Source organism: Rhododendron vialii, chromosome 2a (assembly GCF_030253575.1).
Source record: "Rhododendron vialii isolate Sample 1 chromosome 2a, ASM3025357v1".
NCBI lineage: Eukaryota > Viridiplantae > Streptophyta > Magnoliopsida > Ericales > Ericaceae > Rhododendron > Rhododendron vialii.
In genome coordinates this window covers 41833644-41860957 of record NC_080558.1, presented here as the reverse complement: position 1 = coordinate 41860957, position 27314 = coordinate 41833644, and the positions used below count along the sequence as shown (strand labels likewise).

General features: G+C 38.1%; 2 protein-coding genes across 2 annotated transcripts; both read right to left on the bottom strand.

Moving 5' to 3' along the window:
- Positions 1-737: 737 nt before the first annotated feature.
- Positions 738-14986, bottom strand: LOC131317817 (small ribosomal subunit protein mS47). The gene is made up of 14 exons (XM_058347474.1): positions 14799-14986; positions 14591-14671; positions 13220-13288; positions 13071-13134; positions 11182-11261; positions 8612-8695; positions 7127-7211; positions 4749-4834; positions 4549-4670; positions 3036-3096; positions 1479-1577; positions 1285-1386; positions 1157-1198; positions 738-1060 (listed from the first exon to the last, which is right to left on the bottom strand). The coding sequence occupies exons 1-14, from the start codon at positions 14922-14924 to the stop codon at positions 941-943; spliced, it is 1221 nt and encodes a 406-aa protein (XP_058203457.1). The 5' UTR covers positions 14925-14986; the 3' UTR covers positions 738-940.
- Positions 14987-16524: 1538 nt separating this feature from the next.
- LOC131317814 (uncharacterized) lies at positions 16525-25788 on the bottom strand. The gene is made up of 7 exons (XM_058347468.1): positions 25588-25788; positions 24300-24504; positions 22339-22540; positions 21183-21376; positions 20381-20534; positions 18280-18444; positions 16525-17189 (listed from the first exon to the last, which is right to left on the bottom strand). The coding sequence occupies exons 1-7, from the start codon at positions 25745-25747 to the stop codon at positions 16731-16733; spliced, it is 1539 nt and encodes a 512-aa protein (XP_058203451.1). The 5' UTR covers positions 25748-25788; the 3' UTR covers positions 16525-16730.
- Positions 25789-27314: the final 1526 nt, after the last annotated feature.

Here is a 27314-nt window from a genome sequence, read left to right as displayed (position 1 = left end):
GGCTATAAGGAGTGTTAGACCTGCTGTTGCTTGGTGGAAGGTTGTTTGGTTCAAATTTCATGTCCCCAGATGGGCCATTATTCAATGGCTTGCTATAAGAGGCAGGCTTTCGACCAAAGATAGACTGCACAATTCGGATAGATAACTGGTGTCAGATGTGTGTTTTGAGGTATTGCTTCTGAGAATGATTCTCCCCTCTTCTTATGCCCCTTCTCTTCTTTCATTTTGGGGGGATCTGTTAAAGATTTGTTGCTTTTCGAGAGGGATTGTGAATCTGGACCAGGAAATCATGTGGGCAAGCCAACATGTTAATGGGCATAGGCTTCAACATTCTCTATATAAATTGGTTGTTGGAGCTACACTCTGTATCATGTTTGGCTTGAAAGGAATTCTATGTCGTTCAAGAACATTCCGAGGGATGTTCTCTGTGCTTTTTCTGTTGCGTGTTCTGATTTGAGCTATCTGAGCTTGTAGAGAAGGGTCAAGCCCAATGCCAAGATCAAATATTTGTGTGCCCTTTGGAATTTGGCCCCTGCCATTTTTTCTCCCTCTTTAGGCAAAGGCTTTCTTTTCTCATTTCTTTTGGCAGTAGTAGTTTTGGTCTCCTCACTGGTGGAGGTGTTTGCTAGCTTGTTTTTGTGTCTTGTTGTTTGATCATTCCTTAGGGGACTTGATGTAAGTGTTGAGAGTGTTTTGGTGCAATAAAATTGAACTTACCCAAAAAATACATTGGCCTCTATCAAAACAAGACAGAAAATCTCGTTTCTTCAGATTGCACTAAAGCGTTCCTCATTATGAAGCTGAAAACTACAACAATCAAAACTTTCAAATAATACTGGAAAGCATAAAAAGCCTTAATCAAAACGGCCATGTAGAATGAACATTACGACGATTTCTGAAAACTAGAAGTTCCCATTTTGAAAACACGGAGGGAACTCCATCAAACAGAAGGTTCTCGCAGTGCTGTGGGCAAGTCTAATTCAGGCTCAGAGTCACCGAGGGGAGCAAAATAGTAGTCAACCATGTCCTTGGTCACTTCTCCTAAACTTGAAGGCTCCCACTGCAAATTTAAGATTATAGACCAATTAACAACAATTTTGAGAAAATGTCGATTAAATATGACATTCATGCATTGAAAACGAAATTGTAAGGGTACCTTAGGAGCAAAGTCCTTGTCAACTAGTCGTGCCCGAACTCCCTGTACAAGTTAATGGAAAAGGGCATGAATCCAAGAAGGAAATGCCAAACAAGATTGCCTGAATCAGATATCAGAAAAGCCCATACCTCACTAAAATCATTAGAGACCTGTTTGGTGATCCACTTCAGGGATACACGATACTCACGAACCAGACATTGGTCAAGGGATTGAAACCTACCTTCTCTTATCTAAAAGCAAAATAGAAAATGCAAGTCAATTATCAGGTCTAGAAGCAATTGAGGAGGATTCTATGCAAATGCAAAAATTGGAAGTAACCTACAGATTGTAAAGTGACTTTCAAGCTCAATGGGGAGGCCTCTTTTAGTTTCTTGATGGCTGTCGTACACCATTCATCATAAGTCTCTGCTGCCTCAGTTTCCTAAGAGAATGAACAGGCAGTATAATCCATCTCAATCAGGAAAGTCAATTTTATATGCGTAGGTTTTCGTGAGAACCAACATTATACATGAACAACAAATTACTGTTATTTTTCTGCAGTTAATGCCGGACAAAAACAGAGTGAGAAATTTCCATGTCCATAACTACCATTACACGGCCTATGTGTGCGTCCATGTAAATGACTTTTTTTACCGGAAGGGATATATTCCCTGTCAAAGACAAATCTATTAGGAATTTCAACCCGATTTCTGTTAAGGCACCAAATGCACTAAAGCATTTACATATGCAAAAAAATTACTGTAATTTGGAAACCTGGGGGTTCGCTTGAATCCTCTCACGTAGTAGTGCAGCAGCCCTAGCCCACCATGGGGTTATCCACACACGCTAATAGTTTTGTGTTTGGGAGATCTAAATTAACCGACTTTTTGCTAACATATCACAAAACAATTCACTTGTTTGCCATCGCTAATTTAGCCAAAAATCTCGACCTTTTAGCCCAAACAACTTAACTTAGTTTTAGCCTGCTTCTTTCTCAAAAAAGTCAAAAAGCTACAAAGTTTGAGTTCAGCCCAAAACTACAATTTTTCTTACGCCTACATTTTATTACCCAAAAAGTCAAAAAACAAATAAGATTGACTTTTGTGTTACGTATGTCAAGGTTTTTTTTTTTTACAACCTTTTTATAAAGATGCAACGCTAAAAAAGCAAAGTTGTTTGATTAAAAAGTCTAGTTTTTTTTTGCTTTTCAGAGAAACAGTGGAGTGTGAGAATACCAAGTTGTTTGGGCTAAAAAGTTAAGTTTTTTTTTTTTGCTAAAAATAACTAGGGCAAACAGGTGGACTTTGTTTTGCTAATATAGTGAAAAAGTCACCTAATATAGCTATGCAAACACAGCTAAGGTATCCTAGGATGTCACATTCACTGCTTAGATTTGTTAAGCAATGTATCTTAGTTGCAGGATTCTTCTACCAGGGAGTCAGGGACTCGCTCCCAACTCCCGAACCTCTCTTCCGCTCCTATCTAGACATAATATTGCTCCCAATGAGGATGGATCTGAAAGGAACAAAAGAAAAGCTACCAAGCAAGAGACTCACTGTCTAAAAATTACACTAACAAGTAGCTTATGTTACAGCAGAGCATAACAGAACAAATACTTCCTGAAGTTGGAATATGTCGTCCTTCAATAGAATTATATGAAAGCTCCAGTAGGCGATCCGCTTTTAATCTTAGTAAACTCTTCTATATTCCCTCGCTCTCCCACTCCCGCTTTGTGCAACTATAGTTTGTTGGCACGCACATATAATCATAACGAGTTAAGAAGCTTCATGTTTAGGTTTATCTCGCAAGATCAGGGAATTTCCAACAGGTGTAGATTACAAGTCCTATGTTTCCCAATCAAGGCAAGACGAAAAGGAATGAAAAATAAAGTCAAACTTACCAAAGCAGTAATAATTTCTTCAACAGTATCTTTGCTGAAACACCTATCAATTGTTTCAATCCTGAGCCACATAAAAACGGGAGGAAAAGATAAACAAATTAAGCCTGGAGGATAGATACCAATGAAACATTTTTTGAAGAATGAGAAAGTGGGTCGTCCCCATATGTGAAGGTTTAATGAGGAGTTCAGAGATATAATAACCGACCGAATCAGTACCAAAAACATGAATATCACGCAAAACTATATGCCTGAAAGTAGTAACCCAGTAATCTTACTCAAATATTGAATGCTGACACGAGCAGCAGGAAACAATTGCACAAGCAAATGGAAGCTTATTTGGTTGTGGAATGGATTTATCTTCATTCACCAAGCCTCACAAAGGCGACACGGCTTATTAATCATATCAGGTTCAATGCTTATCTAAAGCTTAAATTGGTGAATCTTGCTTTTAACATTAAGCCGATACCACACAGGTTCTGGCTGTTCCTCCATGATATGGCAGCGTTATGAACAAATAACTAAAAATTGTTTGTCTGCTAGTATGTCGCATGCACTCGGTTATGGATAATAGGTGTGACTGCGTGTCCAAGCATCAGACTTTCCTGATCATAAATCTTAGGCTATCGGGATGTCTCCAAAAGTTGGATATGGGTACGGGAACACATTCTAAACACTTATTTGAATTGTTCATAGGCTAAGACAATGTCATAATTTTTTTATTAATGTTCTTGCAATCAAATGAGATTAAGGGAAAATCTGAAATGTCTATCTCCATCTACGTGCAAGGCTATTAATGTTTCTTTTCTATCTAATTTGAGCTTCTTTTTCTTCAAAAATATCACAAAAATTAGGGGATCCAAGAGTACATTGGGTACGGGTGCTGTACGCATATACACCCTTAATATTACACCTATCAAACAAGGGTACCATGAAGAAAGTAGAAGAGTCCATGTAAAACTTGTCTGCACTACTAGCATATCATAATAACTACAAGGTTAATTATAATCAATGTAGCACACGGTAGGAGGGCATGTAACACAACTATCATACATTACTATGTCACTACAAGGTTAATTATACCAGTGTAGCAGATGGTTATTTACTAAGTTACGACCAGATGACATACATAACTCTATTACCACCGGGAGACAAACAGGCCACTCGTTTCCACCACAAACCATATGAGCATGGCTTTAAAACTGAATATTCATTAAAATGCTAGATGTCGTCGTTCTATGGGAGAAAATTCTCATAACCAAATATTTACGTTCTTTGACTTGATAATTCCATGCACAAAAGGGTTCCCACTTTAATAGAAACGTATCAGGAAGTGTATGCTTCATGTATTACAATCAAAAAGAAAAATCCATTTGTGGACATAGCAAGTACATTTCAGCTATTGATTAAAATGCTATCTGTCACAACTATGTCTTTACATGTTTCGTGTTAGGGTCAATAGAAGATACTCAGCAACAGATGAAAGAAGAAATAAAAAAATAAGATGGAACATTACTTGTGTAGAGTGCTCCTCTTCTCTGGGTAGACAAGGTCACCATATTGTGCAAGAGAATCCTCTATGACAGAAGGGTCATCTGTGATCAATTTACCGAGGCGTTCTTCAACCCAAGCAACTTTCTGTTAGGAATAATGAATTATTAAGGCTACTAACAATGAGACCTATACTTTCTAGAGAGAAAGGAATCGAGCACAAACTGCATTCAGTGAATAATGTGTAGCAAGGCCACAAGCAATCATTTCCACTCCGTTAAGCTTTTCTCCTGTTAAAGCCAAGTATTCACCTGTAAAGGGACACAAAAGAAATGAGCAGGGAATTACACTTTGTGAACAAGTTCCTACATTTGTAAAGAAAGAATTTTCTCTCAAGTATATCTTTAGGAACCCAAAAAGATTTAAGGGGGACATAATTACTCTTTCAGCTGCTGCTTCTATTCAAAGTAGAAGGTTATCCATAATAAAGCAAAATAAAATATGAGGGAAACAAGGCAAACGACCCCGAAAGACAAACAAGTGAACCAACTTTCCCAACATGCTTAACAACCCAAGGATCCATAACCAAGGGGTAGTGATAAGCATAACACAATGACAATCAAGGGTTCTAATCACCCTCCTAGCAAAAAAGTCTGCATCACCATTTTCATAGCTCCGAAAAGGGTAACCTGGAGGCTCCTGTAAAATGGGGCTAGGGGAAAGATGCATCCACCCATAACACAAGCCCCCCCCCCCCCCCCCGCTCCTTTTGGAGAGGCTGTTTCCATGACTCAAACAAACACCACCAGGGACACTACTGGAAGCCTTACCTTCAGACCTGCAGGCCCTAAAAAGGAAAAGAAAAACCATGCATCATGGGAAATACATCCCAATTTGCCTATAAAGTCACCAAAGTGCTAAGAAACCTTCATCTTTGATATGTCTAACATAAAAGTGGAATTCCAGCAGCCTCATTAAGACAGTTCAAATGCAATTAAGATCTCTGCTAGGATTTCTAGGCTGGTTGGCTTTACTTACTAATTACTAAAATACAACTCTTCTACCCTACTTTTCAAAACATCGTCTTTCCTTTATCTTTATTATGACAGTACAGGAACCTGGTTGACCAACATGATAGTGGTAATATTATAGTAACTAACAAGAACAAGGGACACGGACATGCCAATAGTGGACATGGAACATAAAGAAAAGATACTTGTTTATCTAGAAAAAATACTTAGATGTACATACTCGTTATATTCAGGAAAAAGAGTCCTCAAAGTAATAACGGAAATAAGTATCATAGCTTCAGGAGTGCATTTATAAAAAGAATAAGTGACAGTTTCCAAGCCTGATCCTTACAAAGTTATATCAGTGTTGACAAAAATACTAAAGGGTATCAGTGCATCATTATAGCAATAGGTAAGAAATTTGGTAAAGCTACAGAAAAAAAAAGTATATTTCCTGCGCAAGATGCTTAGTTTCACAAGACAAGGCAAGAAAGTTGGTAAAGCTAGAAACAAGAGAGCTTTTCTTTCCAACGCAAGATACTTTCACAAGACACAGCTCAATATTGGGTACAAGTACAACTCCTATAAACCTCCGTTTAAATTCTGAAAAATTGAAAGCTAGCATACAAGTGGGGCACGGAAGCAAGCTATTACAACTCCTAGAGATAAACTTCTTTGGTGCTCTATGCAATGGCTTCTTTAGTACTCTATCGTATGGTTTAAGAATCACATTCCTTATCGGGCATTTCTGACTTGGTTGGTTTGCTGGAGAAGACTTGCTACAAAGGATAGACTGGGGGAATGGAGACTGGAAGTTGAACCTGAAGGTGGTTTGTGCAAGAATGTGGCTGAATCTCAGGATCATTTATCTTTTGCGAGTGCTTATTCTAGGTAAGTATGGGACAGGTTTTGGAGGGATTTGGTATTAAGTATTAACAAACCCACCAGTTCTTGGACTGGTGGCTATTCAAAACCTGAAGAAGGAAGGATCTGCCTCTTGCAAACGTATAAACTGCTTATTGCAGGTCTGTCTATCAAATCTCTCAAAGTTGTCCCTCGTCACTGGGAAGGACGCGAGAGACAGATTGTGTTACTTGGGATAAGTGGATTCTAGTGTAGGTAATCTGAATCTGTGTAATGCTTGGAATATCTCTACATCCTTAAGTGTGCTAGATCTGGTAGGTAGGTATGTTGTTGGATGCCTCGAATTCTCCTTGTGTTCCGGTTGTGTTTTCAGAGTTTGTTCCGTGTGTTTTACCTGCTGTGGCTTGTATCCCTCCCATGGAATACTCTGGTAGGCTATTGTTTATTGCTGTCTGGTAGTTTAGCCGGTGGTATGCCCTTGTGCCTTTGTTTTGCTGTTGGTTTTTTCCCTTGGTATTATCATTTTAATTTACCGGAAAAGTGGCACAGAAGCATTCTTTCTGTTCTATAAGCATGTAGGAAAGAAGCAAGAAGACTGAAGCTTAGAGCTGGGAGATATTAAGTAATAAATGGAGAGCTCTATCGAAAGTCTCCAGGCGCAATGTCCCAAAAAACTTCACTATGCTAGGAAAATAGTACAAATGGCAACCTGTTTAAACTAGACGTTACCTAAATAACCAGGTAGGCGAGAAAGATAGTAGGAAGCCCCTGCATCAGGATGGAAACCCATTTGGGCCTCTGGAGCAGCAAAGACCTGCAATTCAATTGCAAAACTTTATTTCTTTTATACGATGGGCAGTCTAGTAAGCCAGACTTCAAATTTCACATAGAATCAGGTCTATGCTAACAATTTAAGTTGGGTACGGACTCCTTTGTTAAGTTAGAACACCACCTATAAATTGCTCCACCTTTTTTCATTTTCCTATAACTTTGAATCTCATATGCTTATCTTATTGATGAGGCAATGTTTTTAGAAGTGTTAGAGCTTGTCTCACATTGGTTAATTATAAACTCAAAAACTAGAATATAAGCCTAGGCGGCACTCATTGCCAATTAAGTTTGAATTGGATACTTTAACATGGTATCGGAGCTAGACTTTCAAAGGTTTTTGGACAAGACCCTCTTGGTTGATTGTCCAGTTGTCTGTACCTTTAGTGCACATTATTTTGTTATGACCCCCATGTTATGGATCCCTTGTTTACCTCATCACGTGAGAGGAGTGTTAGAACTTGTCCCACAATGGTTTTATTATAACCTCCAAAACTAGTTTCTAAATTATTATCCTGGCTATATAATCTAGTAAAACTCCACGGGACCACGAGAGAGATTACACCTCCACTTTATGTGTTCATGTTTTATAAGAAGTTTGTAGAGAAGGTCTATAATGAAGAAGAGGGCTTCACATAACTCAGCAACAGATACCAAGGAAAGAACCATTTAGGACCTAGATTCGTTTATTCTTAGAGTGGAAGAGGTTGGAGATGATGTCGTTCATAGAGTTGAAGTACTGTGTTATAAGTGCGAGAGCACATCTCGTAGTTATATCCGTTGAACTTGAAATGAATAAGTGGACATTTTTTTCCTATTTTTGACTCGTGAGGCAGGGTTAAGAAACTAAGAGCAACATGCTGGTAAATGAATGTGGCCAAAATATGGATGTTGACGTGCATGTGAGATAAGCAATAAACATCAAACATAAACATCAGGCAATGGAAGTGGCAAAAAATTATGAAGGAAAAAAGAGAGCAATCACAAAAGCAAAGAACTTTACTTTAAAGGAAGAGTTAAAACAGTTCGGAAACAACAGAAATTATGCTGTTTAGCTGGAATCATGGCCACGGAGAAAACAAAATCAGGAACAGAACTCATTTGAACCATCCAAAATTCCAAACTATTAGCTTAAGATGTTGAGTTGAGTTTATTTTTACAACTAAAACCTCGGCGAAATTTTGATACACAATAAATGATTGACAAGTTATGTCAAGTGAACTAACAATCTGTTATACATGATGAGTACATGGCAAGAATGCAATTTGAGGAAATTTAATTTTTACATGCTTAATGCTTGTGTCATCAAATTTTGTTCAACCTAAAATTAAATCAACAATACTTCGCAACCAATAGAATCTGGTAGTTTGTGTTACAATCACATACGGTTTTATCAGTCACGAAACGGAACATTCCAGGAAGCGAAATTCCTGCCCCACCTCCCATTGTGATACCATCCAAGATAGCCACCTGTAGAAAGGACGAAAAGAAAATATAAACAAACAAATACATATGAGATAAACAGTTTTATTCTATTAAGCATTTGAAAAAAATAAAACCTGCAAGTGGTAAAAGACCTGAACAGATACAAATTTTGGGGATACAAATACCAAAAAGATTTCCAATTGGACGTTACAGGTTGATGGCTAAATTTCACAAGGAACACTTGACGGATTGGATTTCATCTAAGGTTTAGTAAAAGATAGACACCAACATCGACGATAATGATAGCTTGCCACCATTCCATTTCTTTTACTTCCAGTTTACAGTCCATATGGCTATAACAGTGCAAGTCTTTAAGCACATTGGAACACCTGTCGTATGAGGAAGCAACTACCACTGGGAGTTGAACCAGACCAGTTTGAAAGTGGAAGTTGCCCAAAACTGAATGCGTGCCTAAAGCACCAATTCATCAAGAAACAGAGGAGATGGGAACACCATCTGTGCAGGTGAAATCATAGGACACAAACCGCCAATTAGTGGGAACCAATCCCAGTTGCCTTTCCCTTGGCCACTCCCAATGTTATGGAGCAGGTACGTTCATAGGAACCTTGGAGATCCACTTCACACAAGAGACAAATGTCATCTCAAAGCACCATCAGCCATCGATGCTTTGGCTTATTTCACATATTCCCAAATCCGTTAACTTCTTATATTCCAATACCACATAAAGGTGCCACAAGAGTTACCATTGCAGTCCACCCGGAATCTCTGTTGTTATGCTATAATTCAATCAGTGCAGTAACCAGCATTCAACATACTTTCACATGCTTTTGCAGACAATAGCTCAACATCCTGAACTATTGATAACTAAGAGCTTAACTTTGGTCGTGCATTGGAGAACATATTACTAGCACACAAACCTTTTCTCGTTTAAGAGTGCGGAGCCCATTCTATCAAATACTAGGAAAGAACGACAAAAGGAATATGAATAAAGAATGACAAGCCTTGTTTTCATATTTTGTTGATTAAGAAACCAATTCCCAGTGACTACTAAACAAGCCTTATTTGCTGAAGTAAAAAAAGAAAAACGTGGTAATGCAAGCGGATGGATAAAATCCACACCCATATCAGTGAAAGAGTTTACGCTCTTTAACCAAGAAAGCTAAGCGTGTTTGCTTCTGAGCAGTTGAAAGATGAGTAAGAGTTGTCCAGCATCTAAACCGGGTTACTATATGTGTATTCCTGTGTGGCGCTCCTTTGGCGTGTGAGCGCAATCAAAGATCAATCGGTGAGAGCAGTGGTAGGCCAAAGCGGACAATACGAAGCATGCAGGGCCCGATTACGACAGAATAAGCTGTCCTAACCTGCAAACGTTAATGTTGAGTTACCAATTATCCCAAAAGCTTAAGCTGTTGGGAAATGGGTCCAACAATGTATATCAAGCTATTCAATATCCTCCCTCACGTGCAACCTGTTCCGGTGGAGATGCAAATTTTCATAGTCGGAGGGAAACATAATACGAAGGAGAGAAACATAATGCAAACGGGAAACAAATGCAAACAGAGAGACTTGAACCCAAGACCTCTCCCAACCTAAGCTCCGATACCATGCTAAGTTACCAATTATCCCAAAAGCTTAAGCGCTTGGAAAATGAGCCCAACAATGTATATCAAGCTATTCAACAAATTAAACTACACACTATTAACTCCTAAAGCATGTAACTCTGATGGGCTTGTTTTCCCCTCAGCGTAGCTCCTGCAACAAGAAATTCAAGAAACCTGACTGTGGCTGATGATTACCAAGCCAATAAAAGCAATCACCTAGAATGGCCAAGCTACGTTGGCATCTTTGGACATATCTTCTTTCCATGAACCTAGGGAAAAATATTTGCTGTACATTCCTACTCAAATTTGATAACACCTAAATAAATCAGCTGATCCCACAAACTAAGTTAAAATAGTAGCCCTTAACAAAATCATACAATTGGTTTGTTTTTAGTGGAGCTCCAAGGTACTATTGTGATGTCAGTACTTCACAGCGTTAACTAGAATAGTCTATGAGCTTCTCATGACCAGATTCAATAGTCATGGCTCAGTGTACTTTGCAGCTTTTAGATGATTTTCACCAACAAACGTTTAAATGACCTAATGTAAATTAATTTGCCACCATCAATATTTTAATCGTTCTTTTGAGGATAAGGAGGCTGTAACAAGAAAGCAAAATGCAGGACTTGAAAATCCGGCAATCAAAATGGGAGACAAGTGGTTCAAATGTTCAACAAAGTAATTGTGTTTGATTTCACGATTTCCACCTGCTAGGTTTGTGTTAGTTTCCAAACTTGTCGCATATAATGAACATTGCCTGGTTCATGGGGTGTCCAGGCCACTAGTTAATGTAATGTGGAAAAAGAAATGAATCTGCCTTTGCAATATAAAGACAGAGATAAAATAAACGTTCAAGGTCTAAATACTGTCCCATATGATATCATAGAAAAGTTGATATAGTTTACTTACATGTGGCTTCAGATATGTTCCTAAAAGGTACACAAAATTGTACAATGTCCGGAAAAGAGTTTTGCATTCTTCAACCTTCCCTGCACATAATCAAGATAATTGGAAACACTATCAAAACCCATCAGAGCCACACAACTGAGTCTTTGATTATACAAATAAAGGTAACAATAATAACGATTGATCATATTAACTTGTATATCTATAAATCTCAAAAGAAAGACTGATTCTCAAACAGGGGCATATCATAGTAAGCTTGAAAAATACTAGTGTCAACCCTAAGCCATTCCGCAACCCTGCTTCAACGACGTAATTGTACAAAAAAAAATGTGGCTGCCTCAAACAAGATTTTGGCAGATCATCAAACAAGTACTCCAATGGCTAAATTAACCTCAACCACCGTCATATGTATCAGAAAGCCCATTTGTAGTCCCTAGCTATTACTTATGCTCCAAATAGCACAAAAGCATATCCAGCAATCAAACAGGATCTTAAGATGATATTCTACCACTCAGTTCACCTTTAATGCTACCAGGTTCACAAAAAAACCAGCTCTAGGTCCTGGGATTAAAAATAAAAAGCCACTTGCCACCAAAACCAAACCAAGTTAAAACAATCCTCCCATCAATTTTGATCGGCCAGATGAATTATTTTTGGTCATTTTGCCTTTTAAATGTATATATACTATACATGTTTACTCGAAATTGACAAAAATCCCCACCATCCCTGTCAATTTAGGTCTTCACCACCCCAAGCATTTCTATCATACTTCATTGTTGCTGCCTCAACTGACCTTCATTTTATGTTACCAAACCATTTCATCTATTTTTTCCAACTAATTTCGATTGGTGCTACTCATAGTCATACTAGTTAGGAATGTTTTACTTCTTATTCTCTCTCTCTCTCTCTCTCTCTCTCTCTCTCTCTCTCTCTCTCTCTCTCTCTCTCTCTCTTCAACTTAACACAGTTGTCATAACATTTTCATCTCAACTGCATTATCTTTACGTCCCATTTCTAAGTATGTACAGGTCGCATGATATGCCAAAAGTACCCCTTCACCTGAGCCAACCTACTTTGATTCTGTAGGTTACATCAATTTTTACTTGTTGGAATCCCATAGTTTTCAATCCTTAATTCTTTGCTATTTCATCTTCAATTGTTGATGATTTCATTCCATATATCCAGTTTGTTTGATTCCTATATCCAGGTTTCTACTCTAGCGACCTAGCCACTCTTCTAGTTTATCCACAAAGATTATCATTTGCAAATAACATAGATCATGGAACACCATCTTAAATATGCTTAGTCAACTCATCCATAACAACTGCAACAATGTCAAGGATTCAATGCTAATCCTTGGCCTAATCCTACAGTGATGGACATTCACTTGTGCGTCCTGCAGGTAGTCAAATCGTAGCCCCACTCTGCGACAGTCCTAATTATCCATGTCCTTGTCACATCAATTATACCCCTCCATCACTCTCTCTCTTCCAAACCCACTATATTTCATCCCTAAGCACCGTATCAGAAGCCCTCTTTTTTCCAAGTCTATAAAACCAGGGTAGAGACTTCCTTCTTGTCTCTGCAATTATCGGTTATTCACCATAGTACATAAATTAAGTCTGGCATTCTATCAGTCACGATTCTCTGACAAAAATTTCACCATTCGACGCTAAGGAATAACCTCCCCCACAACTCCCCTGTGGGACTCATCAACTTAAATACATAATACACCAAAAGTTGTCTTCGCTTTAGATATCTCCTTTATTTAGTATTACTAACCAAACTCTAATCTATATTTGAGCACCTAAATTAGTCATTTCCAAGTTTTAGATAGCTTTAACCAAAAGTATAGACCTCTGAAACAACGAAAGGATGAAAAAGAGACCCACCTTCATTGAGCAAATTGTAAAGTGTAACAACATCTGCACCGGAACAGAAAGCCCTGCCTTTACCCTTCAAATAGTAAAGATTGTAGCTTACACTTCGAACAAAACAACGATCCAATGAGAAAAAAAAGACTTTGAAAACAAGGTGTTACCTTCATCATCACAAACCCAATATCTGGGTTTTCTTCCCATGATTCATAAAGTCTTTTTAACCGAGCTGCCTAAAGTTATAAAAGAAAAAATTAATGTCAAAAAGGTAAACTTCTAACGAGGGTATCATGCATGAACTCGTTACAATTACCAGTACAAAACCTAAGGCAGTGTTTGGTTCATTTAAGTGAAGCTGGAATGCAGTGGTTATGCACTTGTAATGTTCAAGACATTTGGTTCAGTTACAAAGGACAGAATGTACATCATTTGGATCCCATAATCCCAAGGGGTTGGCCTGGTGGTTGAGGTCTCTAACTTAAGAATTTGTGCTCTCTCCAATCTTAGGTTCAAAACCCCATGATATAACTCTTATGAGGCCCGTCTATACGGGCTTTGCCTCGGTGGGATTATCAAGCTGGTTCGGACACCCTGAGTAATAAAAAACAATTGGGAGTGCATGACCATTCCATTCCTTCCCAAAATCATTCCAACGAACCAAATACTACCTAAATGTACATCAATTGGAGCCTATCACCCCAAGGGGTTGGCCTGGGTGGTTAAGGTCTCTAACATAAGAATTTGTGCTTTCTTCGATCTTAGGTAAAACCCTGTGCTATCAACTCTTATTGCCTCGGTGGGATTGATCAAGCTGGTTCGGATACCCTAAGTTACCAAAAACAATTGGGAGCCAATGACCATTCCAGTCCTTCCCAGAATCATTCCAACCAACGAACCAAGCACTACCAAATTGTACCTCAATTGGAGCCTATTAACCCAAGGAGTTGGCCTGGTGGTTAAGGTCTCTAACTTAAGAATTTGTGCTCTCTCTGTTTTGTTTCTGATTCAAAACCCCATGCTATCAAATCTTTTGAGGCCCATCTATACAGGGTTTTGCCTCGGTGGGATAGATCAAGCTGATTCGGACACCCTAAGTTATCAACAACAATTGGGAGCCCATGATCATTCCATTCCTTCTCAGAATCATTCCAATGAACCAAACACTACCTAATTGAGACCTTCTGTTTGGAAACTGAGGAAAGTGGAAGGAAATAACATATGGAAAAGAAAGGAAAGGAAAATAAAAAAAAAATTCCTCTTCCTTTGTTTGGTTTGAGAGGAAAAAGAGAAGAAAATAATCAAACAAAGGCTTATGAACAGTAAATTTTCCTCCAAACTTTCTCTCTCTTTTCTTTTCCTTTCCTTCCTTTTCCATAGGTACCAAACAGGGCGTCAAAGAAAGGAAAGTTCACAAAACTTCAATTTGTTATTTTCTCCCATCTTCCTCTCCAAACCAAATACTAATAGGAGGGAATCTTTTTTTCAATTTTCCTTTCTTTTCCACATGTTCCGAATAAAGATGAAATAAAACAAACCATAGAAGTAGTAAGTGAATTGAGTGAAGATGGTCTATTGAGTACGGCAGCTCTTGAATTAGCTCTTCCCTCCACCAAAACCTGATATTACAGCCAAAGAAATTAACTTTCAGACAAAATACAATAAGGGTTTCATCAAAGCTCAACTTACAAAATGAGAGAGAGAGAGAGAGAGAGAGAGAGAGAGAGAGATTTGAGTGAAACTGGCCTGCTCTTGAACATCATTGTAGTAGGCATAGTTTGGTTGAGCAGAAAATCCGTGTCGGTGAAGAGAGAGAAAGCTATATCTCTGCAACGAACGTCTCAATGGTAAGAGGGCCTTAAACCTCTGCATTCTCTCTCTCTCTCTCTCTCTCTCTCTCTCTCTCTCTCTCGCGGCTCTTTCACAGATGTTCTCTTCCCTCTGTCGTCGAACGGTGCAGTTGTAGAACGAATTTTTGAGTAATTTGCAGATGCACCCCTGATTTCCTTGAAATATTACTGCTGGTGCAATTTATAGGGAAAATTGGATCCTATTCGCATTACTAATATATATTTGGCCCTATGCAACTATGCATGACTATAGTCTTCCTCCGTCTCAAAATACATGTTCCGTCCGCAAAATAAGAACCTAAGAATTGTACAATTTTTGCAAGAAAAGTTTATATTTTTTTTCAGCAATTTACAAGATATTGAGTTCTTTTAATTTATGCAAAAAAGTTTTTATTTGTCCTTAAAAAAATATGTAATATTTTTTAGTCCTCGTTTCACGGACAAGACAAACATTTTGGGACGGAGGTAGCATGTTTTTTTTTAAACAACTACCTATAGTGTATTGAATGTTGAAAATTGTCAAATTCTTTTAATAAAGGGCATTTGATGGCGGCATTTCATGGCCATCAACGACGGGTGCGGCGGGGTGGTGGTGAAGGCGGGTGAGCCCAAAGGCAACCGGAGGTAGTGGCGTTGGCTAGGTGGAAGGAGCCGCGACTGTTAGTGACGGTGGTCAATTGGGGGAACTCTGAATGTGCTAGAATAAACTTTATTAAGCATTGATAGGTAATTTGTTTTAAGGAGCAATGCTATTGTGATCGTATTTGGCAACCACATATGCAATGTTGCGTGAGTTATCATTCCATTATTGGTAAAACACCTTCCGTGTGGGGTATATTCCCCCATTGCATTAAAGACAAACTCATATCATATGCAAAACATAAACATCAAATATGGTCATCAACGTAATATTACATCCAGTTGATAAAAAAATGGTAAACTATTACATCCAACCGCATCTCTTTGCACCCAATAGTTGGAGATCCATTGCTTTGAATGTAATCCATTTGTTTGTTCACAAGTGTCAAATGTTCGACACGAGAGCCTCCCAATTGTATAGAGTAATTATAATTGGGAGACTCGGTGTCATTACACTAACAAAAAAAATGGCTCGGTGATATGTTAGCAAATTGGTCCACTACCGAAAGGAGACTTCGCAAGTTCGGAAAATTGAGAATGGAACAAAACAAAGGGCAGACTCAACCGTCTTCTAAAAAGAAATGTAGCTAGGTTGAAAATGGAAAACTCAAAAGGAGAGAAGTCTTGAAACAAAATGGTAAGCTTTTGTTTATACGAGTTTCCAGGATGAATTTGAGAAAGAATTTACCAAGAGAGAGTAAAATAATATGCAAAACCAAAAGAAAATTCCCTTCATTGTCTTGTTTTTCTTTCTCCTTGTACATTTCTCTCTCCATAAATCCTTCTTCATGATCCACACACATGACACAACCACGGGAGCAAGCAAATTGTGGTAGACTAATGATTATCTTGAGGTTGCATCTGGTACGAGGATACAAATCATACAATTTGGTGTGAGTTTGCGCGTAAATATACATGGAGAGAGAGAGAGAGAGAGAGAGAGAGAGAGAGAGAGAGAGAGAGAGAGAGAGAGAGAGAGAGAATTTGCAAAAGAACATTTACAGTTGAATTTATTTTTCCTCATTATTCATAAATTACAAAGTAAAACTTATTTTTCCAACTGGAGCCCAGATGAGCCTGATTTCCAGGCTAAAGAACAGAACACCTAAAAGCAGAAGCTGAAGTCCTTCCTGGAAGGCTAGAAGCTATCTTTGTGAAATCAGCACAGTCCAAGCAGTTCGATTTGTGATCAGCTTGAAAAGACATGAACTTCCTCCAACTGCTCAACCGGTACAGTGTAAGGAGAATTCCAATCAGCATCAAAAATTTCTTGAAGTTGTGAAACAATGGCAGGGTGGTACGTCCCAAAGCTAACACCAGCTGTAGTATAGAAGTAGTCCCATATAAGATTGCTAGTCCCAATGTGAGCCCGCACATCACTTACCGCATATTTTCCATGATTGACCCTGGTATAACCTGGGTACATATTTCCTGTTTGGGCCCCGTTTAGAATAGCAGGTCCGGTCGAGTTGAATCCAGGAACTACATAGTACCTGATTTCGATTAAGCCGGAACACTTATTGTACTTTGAAGAAGAGCATAGATTATTGGAGTAGAGAAGAGACTTGAGGTACTGATCTGTGCCGTTGATAAAGTGTCCCCAATGTGCTACTAGTATCTTGACCTTTGCGTGCTTGGAAAAAAGAACCTAGTATTCAACAAACTTGATTAGAAAACGAAACTGAAGAGTTCCAAACGGATGCATAAAAAGAGAAGATACAGGAACATAGGGAATCAACATGCCATTTCACTCTATCACAGAACTCAATTGGCACATACTTCGTTATTTTCTTTATAGATTGTGCCACGGCATCATAAACTTCAAGAGATTGATCGACACGTGGCGGCACTTGGGACAAAATATATTCCCAAGAGACACTACGTGTGGCTTCCTACCAAGACACAAAACACCTTCCAAGCAACTAGCCAAACACTGTATCTCAACACAACAAGAACCAAGCAAGATATATAGCTAGCAACAAGAGCAAGGGCAAAATAGCCCAAAAGGAAAGTATTTCATTGATGAGCAATCGACATTACAACATAGACAAAAATGCTAACAAAGTAAAGGCAATGACACTATATTGACGTGGACTGATGCGAGGGAAGTATGTTTCCAATACAAAAAGAACTTACTATCTGAAATAATGACAATACCCATGCTATCAAATGATGAGCAACCACCTCTTTGCAAGAGATTAGTTGCATCAAGGATCCTAGTTTAATTATAGATATCATCAACTGAAAATGAGATATTTGAACTGAAGTCCCACATCGCCTACGTACCAAACTAATATGAAGTATATAAGCGTGAGGGCAGCCTAACTTCAATAGCTATCTCTTGTGGTTGAGCTCTATCCACTACCGTGTAACAGAAAATTTCCAAAAAGGTTTAGTTTCAAGTACAAACGCATTTAGTGCAATGTATGAAAATGAGAGTAGCACAAGGGAGTTGTGAAAGAATCCTGCAAGTGATTATTCAGAATATTACGACACATTGCAAAAGAAATCAGAGTTCTAATGTTTACACTTAGTTGCACCAAAATCCATATACTACCATCAGGTAAATAAAACCCCTCGCAAAATTTAAAGAACTTAAAACCATGAGCTCGTGTGGAATAGAAAGAATAATAAATCCAACTTGAAACAGACATAATGGTCATAGAAGGTCGCAAGTGGCAAAACTTCAATGAGAGACAAAATAAGTAATTTGAAGAAATCAAAAGTTACCAACTGACCTCCGATATTGCAGAGGAAAGGGATGACCAATAAACTGTTTGTGTCGTGTATTGAGATTGACCAAGCCAATCCATAGTATTAATCCTTACAGTTGCTCCAACTCCTACAGATTTAATTGTGTCAACCCATGCCTGTTCATCTGCCTGGTACTTGCCAAATAACAGCTGCAGTCGAGGAATTACATTATGGGCAAATGGCAACAAAGTATAAAAGCTGATCATACAAGGCATCATTTGTCAAAATATCAATACTATTATTCAGAAAAGGCTTAGGATACAAGATAATCACTAACTGCTTCCATAAAGAAACTATGCATAGGAAGCAACAGCATGAAACACACACAGAAATTTGAATTGTAAAGCAATCTTCCAAAAAAGAGACTTTATGCATGATCCTAGAAGACTTAGAGCTGTTATTATTAAATTTGTACATAACCAGGTATGAATCTTACACTTCATGATTCATCACAATTACTCATTGCTGCAATTTTTTAAAGTCTGAGTCTTAACAGATTCCAAATTCTTTTCCCTCCTTTTTTTGGTGGCAAATGCCACATTACAATTTCTTAGGGGGTTTAGGGATAACCTAACCAATGCATAGTTTACAGTTTATATGGTGATCAGAAGCCACTAGTTCTTAACTCTTTTCCAGTATTCTTTTCAGAAAAAAAATGTCAAAAAAATACATATTTTTACAAATTTTAAGGACTATAATGAGTACCCATGAATCAGCTATTGCTATTTTTCTAATGAACCTTATGTCATATTGGGTATAGAAGTAGTAGATATGAACCCAACAGCGATACCCTGACTAGTCCTTTTAAGTAAGTTTTCCCATGGTTTTTCACTTTTCTGAACAAGTACACAAGACACCTTCATAAGTGCTTTATGACTAAACCAAAGGGTTCCCTCCCAATCTCTCTTCTTATCCTACTCTCTTTCTGGTTTCTATGTTCATTTTTGAATGTCAAAAGAGGATAAAGTCTGACTGTTAGAGAGTCTTATGGTTTGCTAGGATTTTCCCCCATGTCTCTTGTGTTGAAACATCTTACTTAGAGGAAACAATCACGTTCTCACGTAAAAATAATTGTGTAACATGTGTCCAATCCAATTTATTTCCTTTTCTTTCATGTATATGAATCCATTCACGCTTTTCAAATTTGCAGTTTCATTCATGATTTGGTTCTTGGTTTGATCACTATGCTCAAACCTTCCAATCAATAAAAAAAAATAGAAAAATAACCAACCAAAACCAAGCCTTAAGTTCCAATCACTTGGAATCTTTCCATTGAGCTTTGTCTAGGGCATCGTGTTACGTGATATCTAACAAACCTAGATCCTTTCGAACTACCGCCTCAAATTCAAATTTGGTCTAACTCTCCTCTTAATGCTCCCTCTACTGTAACCATATGACTCCTTAAAACTATCGCATCTACTTATCTACGATTGACATGTCCAAACCACCTTAAACTCTTCTCTCATATCTTATCATCTATCATTGCTACCCATATCATCCCAGAAAGATTTCCGTTTCTAACAATATCTCAGAAACTCTTACCAAAATATTTTATTTTTTTTGATAAGTAAATAAATATATTAGAAAGAAGGCATTAAGGGAATGCCACCCATATACAAAAAGAGGCCATACGAACAAAAAAGCCCTATACGCTTCCATGCGAAAGGAAAAGTTCAAACCAATCTAAGAATTGGTCAAGAGACGGATAACAATCTCTCTTGTCCCAACTATACAAGCTATTCAACACAAAACTTTTGATACTATGCAACGGTTTTTCGACCCCTTTGAAGCATCTAGAATTTCTTTCCCGCCGTATGATCCACATCAAACAAAGAGGAACCAAATTCCAAACCCGCTTCCTCTTCTTACCAAAATATCAAACTCAACATTCTTATTTGAGGACCGAATTCATGCAATAAGGATCTAACGGGATTCTTTTAAGTGTTGGCTATTAGCTACCTAACGGACAACCCTCCTTTGGCTGGGCTTGGGATCAGTTGTTTGGTTGAGAGGACTTGAAGGATGACACAATGGTGTTATGAAAAATACACAAATCTGACAAAATATATGGCATTCACAACTGACCTCTGGTGGTGCAAATGAGAGATAGTTGTAATGAGACTGCAAAGTCGAATAGTTGTGTCCTGGAGTTCGGATTGGCATTTCAAACATATAAGGGTCTGAAAGTTCTGGGTAGCCTGCTACATGGGGAACCTCCACATAAGAATGGAGAGGTGATCTGTCATGGCACAACTGCATACTGTCAACAATGTTGTAAAAGCTGCGAGTTGTCCCTTATTGCTTTAATTGCTCCCGAGAAGAGAATATGAACAGAAAAGTTTCTTACCGCATAACAAATACCATAGGAACATTAATGTTGCAGTATATAAAAGGCTTTATGTTGTAAGATATGCTAAATGGCATACAAGATCACTGAAACATAATCCTTAAAAGTTTAATTCCATCAGTCACCATTAACTTGATTCCCAAAAAATTGGCTTTGATATACCATCATGTATACTCCACTAATACAAAATAACATATTGAACTTGATGATGATGCCATCTACTACGCATAAATGCCACTTGATCTCCTTCAGCCACCATTATCTTAAATTTCTTGATACATTAAGTTATGCTAAGTATATTCTCGTTCTCTGAATTTATGCAAATGCTGCTACTCAGGTACTTAAACTGTTAAATTGAGGATTTCTGTAATTTAATGGTGGCAAGTCTTACTATACTATAACATCTCCACCCATACAACTCACCAATCCAATCGGCAACTCAACTAGTTTATCAAAACTTGATTAACAAATTAATCAGCACAAGCACTATTTACATTGTAGTTCAAACTTTTTCAGCAATGAAATATCCATGTGTCCTACCTGCACCTTTCTTTTTGATGGACAAAATGAGACCAACAAGGAACCTTTCTGGTGATCTGCCACTGGGGATCCCAAACTGTTTCTGTAAAAGCTGAAACATTAAGAAATGCAAGCTTCCACAAGTTGTCAAAGTAGACCTCAACCTTTTTAGCTATTCCTGGACAACCAGCAAGATATATTCCGACTTCCTTTACCTACAAAATAATGCATAAATCAATCGGGAATGCTTAAGCCATTGTGTCAACTACGAATTGAGCGGATCTACATATACATTTGCAACACTGAAGTCTCCTGAGACAGGAAGAATGAATAGCTAGCAGGAGTTATGTGTCCATCTGCTTATGTTTTGTTTGCTAACACCTAAGTCATGAATTGCTTTATTGTGGTCCATTATAAAAACAATTCATTGTTTGCCTCATTCCTAAATAGCTGAGCAATTACCATCAAACTATCTCAGAAATGTAGACAAAGGATATTCCTTGTCCCCATATTAGTTCATAATGAGTTCTGAAGTATCCTCGGAAACATGATCGATCACATGCCTTCTTTCTGTAGGTCTACACTGCTTGTGTTTAATTATAAATCCGTGCCTGTTTTTTATTAATATATGGACAATCTTGCGCAGCTCCTAATCAATGTTACCTGGATGCAATGCTAATACATTGTTTGTCTATCATTGGTTTGTTTCATCATGAACCTGAACAAAATTGATGCACATCTGGAGCAAGTTGGAGCTCCAGAATAGATGACATTCATTTCAGTCTTGCCGTCTCAAAGACATTATGGGAAGTCAGAGAAAGGACAGTTACCCTTAATATTTGGCGCAACCATCTAACTTCTAGGGGGTAGAGGAGATATTTTGGCCTCCAGTAAATAGGGTGAGAAGGAAATTCGACCTATTGGATCTTGCCGAACGCATACTCTTGAGAAGTCTGCTCTAACTAGTATCCCTACCTATGATATGCCCTGTTTCAAAATGATCCTCTTTCTGTGGACAATATGACAACAGAAGCAGTAAAAAATCCAGGATAGAATATTATTCTATGCCGACACTTAAAGTCAAAGACAAGGTAAATTGCTTTGCTGAACAAGTTCAGTTTCAGAAGAAGATCTTTATTAGGCATTCTGTAGGCTTGAACTGTCTGTGTAATGGTACCTGAGTAAGAGATTTCCAGTCATTGTTAGCAGACCCGATATAAATATCTCGACGATCAGATATCCAAACTTTTGCGTGGACTATGCCTGATCCCCACCATTCACCAAGCAGCAATGTGACATTCTTCACATTTGACCTCCCCGAAGCAAGTTTTGATGGTTCTTCAGTATAATCAGGATATACTCCAGAGTGCTGTAAGAACCTGAAAAAAGTAGAATTTTTCAAGAAATAGAGCTTGCATTCAAAACTTGTAAGGTAGAATTTTAGTGTTCTTTTATTTGCCATATTAATATCCATATAGGAAATTCAGAAGCAAGGGACAGACTCCATTTTAACTGATTTTTATAAAAGAGGAGAACATGCAAACAAAATTGTTAGTAAATATTTCCAGAAAAGCCCCATGCCACTTCTTCAAAGTCAAATGACAAAGACGAATATTCACTCAAAAAAAATCTACTCTGCCAACTCATAGTAAGTCCTGCTCCACCTGAAGTTTACTGGTCCTTAAATATCCGCACACAATAACCCAGTAAAGATGAATAAGGAAAAAGAGGGAGTGATTTGGTGAAGCAGAAAATTATTGTTTCTCTTCGAATAGAAATCATCAACTGTTTGTTGTTAGGAATACTTGGATAGCTTTGTCAGCATTACGATAAATTCTTCAACAGTATGCAGCAATTTAAACATGGAAACCTTAAAACAAGAAAACAAAAATACCCTAAAACGAAAATATTCAAACCGAGCCTTAAGTCAGTAAGTCCTAATCAATTGGGGTATGCTACATGAACCAGTTTTCTCCATTGAGCTCGGTTGAGGGCACCGTATTCGGTGATCTCTAACAAACTTAGTTTAAGTCAAAGTGCTACCGCCAACAAAATCGATTTTTTGTTGCTACCCTTAGTCCTACCATCTACCATAACCCTATCACTCTTCCTAACTACTGCATCTAACTACCACAGCAACATTTACACTTTCCTTATAAAACACAAAATAAAGAGATCTGAAATGATCCAAACATTTTAAATTTCGGTTCCTTATTGGTTTTGTTATGAATAAAACCATCAAATATGATCTAAATGGATGGAGTATTCATTAGAGGTGAACCGTGAGTCGTGGCATATAGCATGTATAGTTTCTTCTTATAGCAATTGGAGTACTAAAGAGAGGTGACTCATATCTTATGGACATCTATAACTTCTTAAGAATCTTAACGCATGGACATCTGGAATGGACATATGGTGTGTAGGTATTTTAGTCTTTCTTATTGTTATTGTTTTATCTTGTTTATTATTTTGAAATTTTAAATGATTATGCCTGACCTCTTAAGGCAGAAAATGTATTGCATTGAGCATTCACATTGAAAAACATCCATGCCGAAAACTCTACAACCACACATGCACCTGTGTGAACCACCCATGTGAGAAATCCGCACATCGCATGTGAGAGCGTTTGTGCATGTTTGTGGGTACGTGAAAGTGGTTGTAAGCAAAATTGCACGGCATACTATACTTCTAGCAATGTGATCTGGAGAATCCAGTCAACCAGATTCTTTTTTCCTTTCCACCCACCAAAATATAATGCCAGCCAAATCAAGCTTACAGGGGCATACTTAGAAGTGTGCCACGAGAACAAGAGTAACCCTTACAATTCTCAGAGACACATTTGAACACACGAAGATAACTTATAAATCTGCAAGAAACCTTCACAAACAAGGCACCACAACTTCTCCTAGTTTTGAAAGGTATTTGCACACCGTAACTTGTACAACCTTGGAGCTTAAAATTTCATGCCACCCAAAAAAAATTTGTAAGCTAGTGGGAACTTTCAATGTTTAGTTTCCAAGCATATTAACATCAAATCACACCAGTAAATTTTATCAACAGCGGCTACCAATTGTATACTGCTCATATCCATAGGAATATCACAAACGTAAAGTGCCATTCAAGATACTATATCTGTACCTGATACTAACATTGCGGTCAGCAGCATTCTCTAATGCTTTATAGACTCCAAAACCTTCATTAGCACCAAACCTTTTCATATCATCTTTTGAGTATCCATAATCCCCAGAACGAGGATCATCCGGCTGAGCTACTAATTGCCAATACTGCACCAACATGTCCAGCCTCTGGGAAGAGTTTCCAGCCAACCAACGAAATACATCCGCTAACAACATAACACGTAAGGAAAAGGAATGACATCAATGAAGAATAAGTTTAGTTTCAGATTTGAGTTTGCCATTGAAATGACGATTCAAATAAATCTTTTAGGACCCATTTGGTAGGTGAGGGCTTACTGTTTAAAAAGCAATAAGAAACACAATAAGCGAATAAACAATTGAGAACCAAGTTCGCTTATTTTGCGTTTGTCTTTATTTGCTTATTTCACAATATAAGAGATTGAACCAAACAGATCCCTACAACTACTCTCAAGGGCTGTAAATGAGTTAGGAATAAAGGAAATAGGTGGGGCTGTGACCCACTAACCCTTGGTTGGGAGGTGGAAATTTATGGGCTTGTTTGTTTGGGGTGATTTGAAGCTGGGATTGGCGATAAAATGTCATGGGCCTCACAAGCCTGGCATTTACTACTGGATTATTGGGAGCATTACATATCCCAATACAGCCTACATCCCGGGATATAAGCTTGCATGACCTTCCACAAAAGGGTACATGCACGGATGCACCCGCCCTTTTCTATTGTTTCTTTCTGCCATATCATTTACAGTGAGTTTGTTACACCTCCAACCGAAATGAAATCCCATGGAATTCAAAATCCCCTCCATCAAGAGCTTATTAATGTGACTGTTTTTCCCTTTCTGCATTGTTTTCATGTGGTTTAGGTAAGGACAAAATAGAAGCGGGAAAAGGAAAAAAGAAAAAGGGCATTTCCAATTCCAACCAAAACAAACACCGGATTTGTTTTCCCTCCACCACTTCTATCCAAGGGACTTTATATCCTAAGGGGTTCTATATCACATATTTCGTCTCCGAGCAAACAAACAAGCCCTATAGGTGATTGGTCTCAACTCTCATGGGCCTCGCCGCGGGTCAGTCCGTATGCCCTTCCTCCTCCTCTCTTTGAGGCAAAAAAAAAGGGGCATGCTTTGCAAACTACAAATGCTAATGGTACTTCTATTTTATTTTCCTCTTCCAATCTCTTTATTTTGCTCTGTTTCCAATTTTGAAGAAAACAAACAGCAAGGAGTTTTGCAGATAGAATCAAAACGAAGAAAGAAAGAAATGAATACCAGTAGAAAGAACGCCGGGGACTCGGGAGAGGTGGGGCATGTCGGTGGGGATTGATTGGACGAGCCATGCCTTGCACTCCGACTTCGATTCTGTTAGAGAGAGAGTATTGGTTATGAGGAGGATGAGGACGAGAGAGAGAGCCACTGTAGTTTGTTTCATCTTTTTTTTGAATATTCCGCTCTCTCTCTCTCTCTCTCTCTCTCACTTCACTCATCCCATCGTTCCTGTATAAACACGGCAATTGATTTGTTATTTTTTGTGATTGTTAATTTTTTCTTTTTTTTTGGATAATCAAGAAGAGTGAGACGGAGCAACCAGGGCAACGACTCTTTTAGGCGTGACTATAAAGGCTCCCTATCCGCTAATAAAATGTCCGATTCGAGCCATAGCTAGGAAAAACAAACCGTCACTATGGCACCACTTTAGTGCTCAACTGGTAAAAAGTCTCCCTTTAATCCGCTGACGAATTTAGAGCACCAGTCAAAACTCGAACCGCCATATGCGTAAAGGGGAGTAGTGGTCCTCACTCCTCACCAACTAAGCTACCACCTCGGTGGTGTGATCGTTAATTGATTCGTTGGATGTTTCCAATTCAGATTCCGTTGGCTGATTGTGGATTTTCGGCATGGGAGTAAAGGAAGTGTAGGGGTCGCATCCTGTTCAGTTTTTTCCAATCAGCACAGTTCAGTTTGGACCATTTGTGAGTCTTTACGCTAGATTCATATCGTTTGATATGACTTCGAAATGAATTAGTTTATAAGAAAAAATATGGAATACTGTATTGCCACTCTTTGACACAATTATTTGAAGATCAATACATTTTGATATCACAACATACAATATCCGATCAACGTGATTTTGGCGTGGTCAAAGTTCTTAACGAGCCCTAAAAGTAAACGGTCGTGATCATCCCGGACCCACAAATAGTCCAAAACTCTTTCAAACCTATCTCTTTTCGTAATTTCTTTGTTTTTGTATTGTTGTAAAACTTTCTTAATTATCTTGCCAGAAAATGGAGTAAATTCCAAGATCCATTTGCGCCGATCTACCGATGTACAGGACGAAGGAAAAGAAAGGTTCTCACTGATTTTTTTTTTTTGTTCCCGTGCATCGAATGAACAAGAGTCAAGACGCTTGTTAGTATAATACGAGGAGATGATTGAAGAAGAGATTATAATAGATATTAATGTTTTCGTAGATAAGCAAATCTCGAAACGGGTCTAACGGATTACCATATATGCTGTATCTAATATTTAGCCCCTAACAAATAGAGTAAGTTGATGCGAGTCACAATCATTTTTTTAAGTTGTTATATTTTATATATACAATATAAAAACTTGTAAAAGAACGTAACAATTTTGACTTGCAGATTAAAGAAAATCTGTCAAATTATGACTTTAGCCTCCAATATAGCAAAAGAAAGACTAATTCATATTGGGTCATCTGGAAGCACTCCGGTCACCGCATGACATTTTATGTGCAGAAGCTTATTTGAATTACATTCTTTTAAGTATCGTTAAATGTGTACTACTCCCTCTGAGTGTGGCAATCACATTTATTTCGAAAAAATTAATCGACGAAGTTATTATGAATATATACTAGATCCGTTTTTCATAAACCAAATGAACGATACATTGATGAGAAAAAAATGAAAACAAAAAGAACACTACATTGGCTGCGAAAGTGAATTGGGTGGCTTGCTGTGGCCCTGAGTCTTTGACATGAA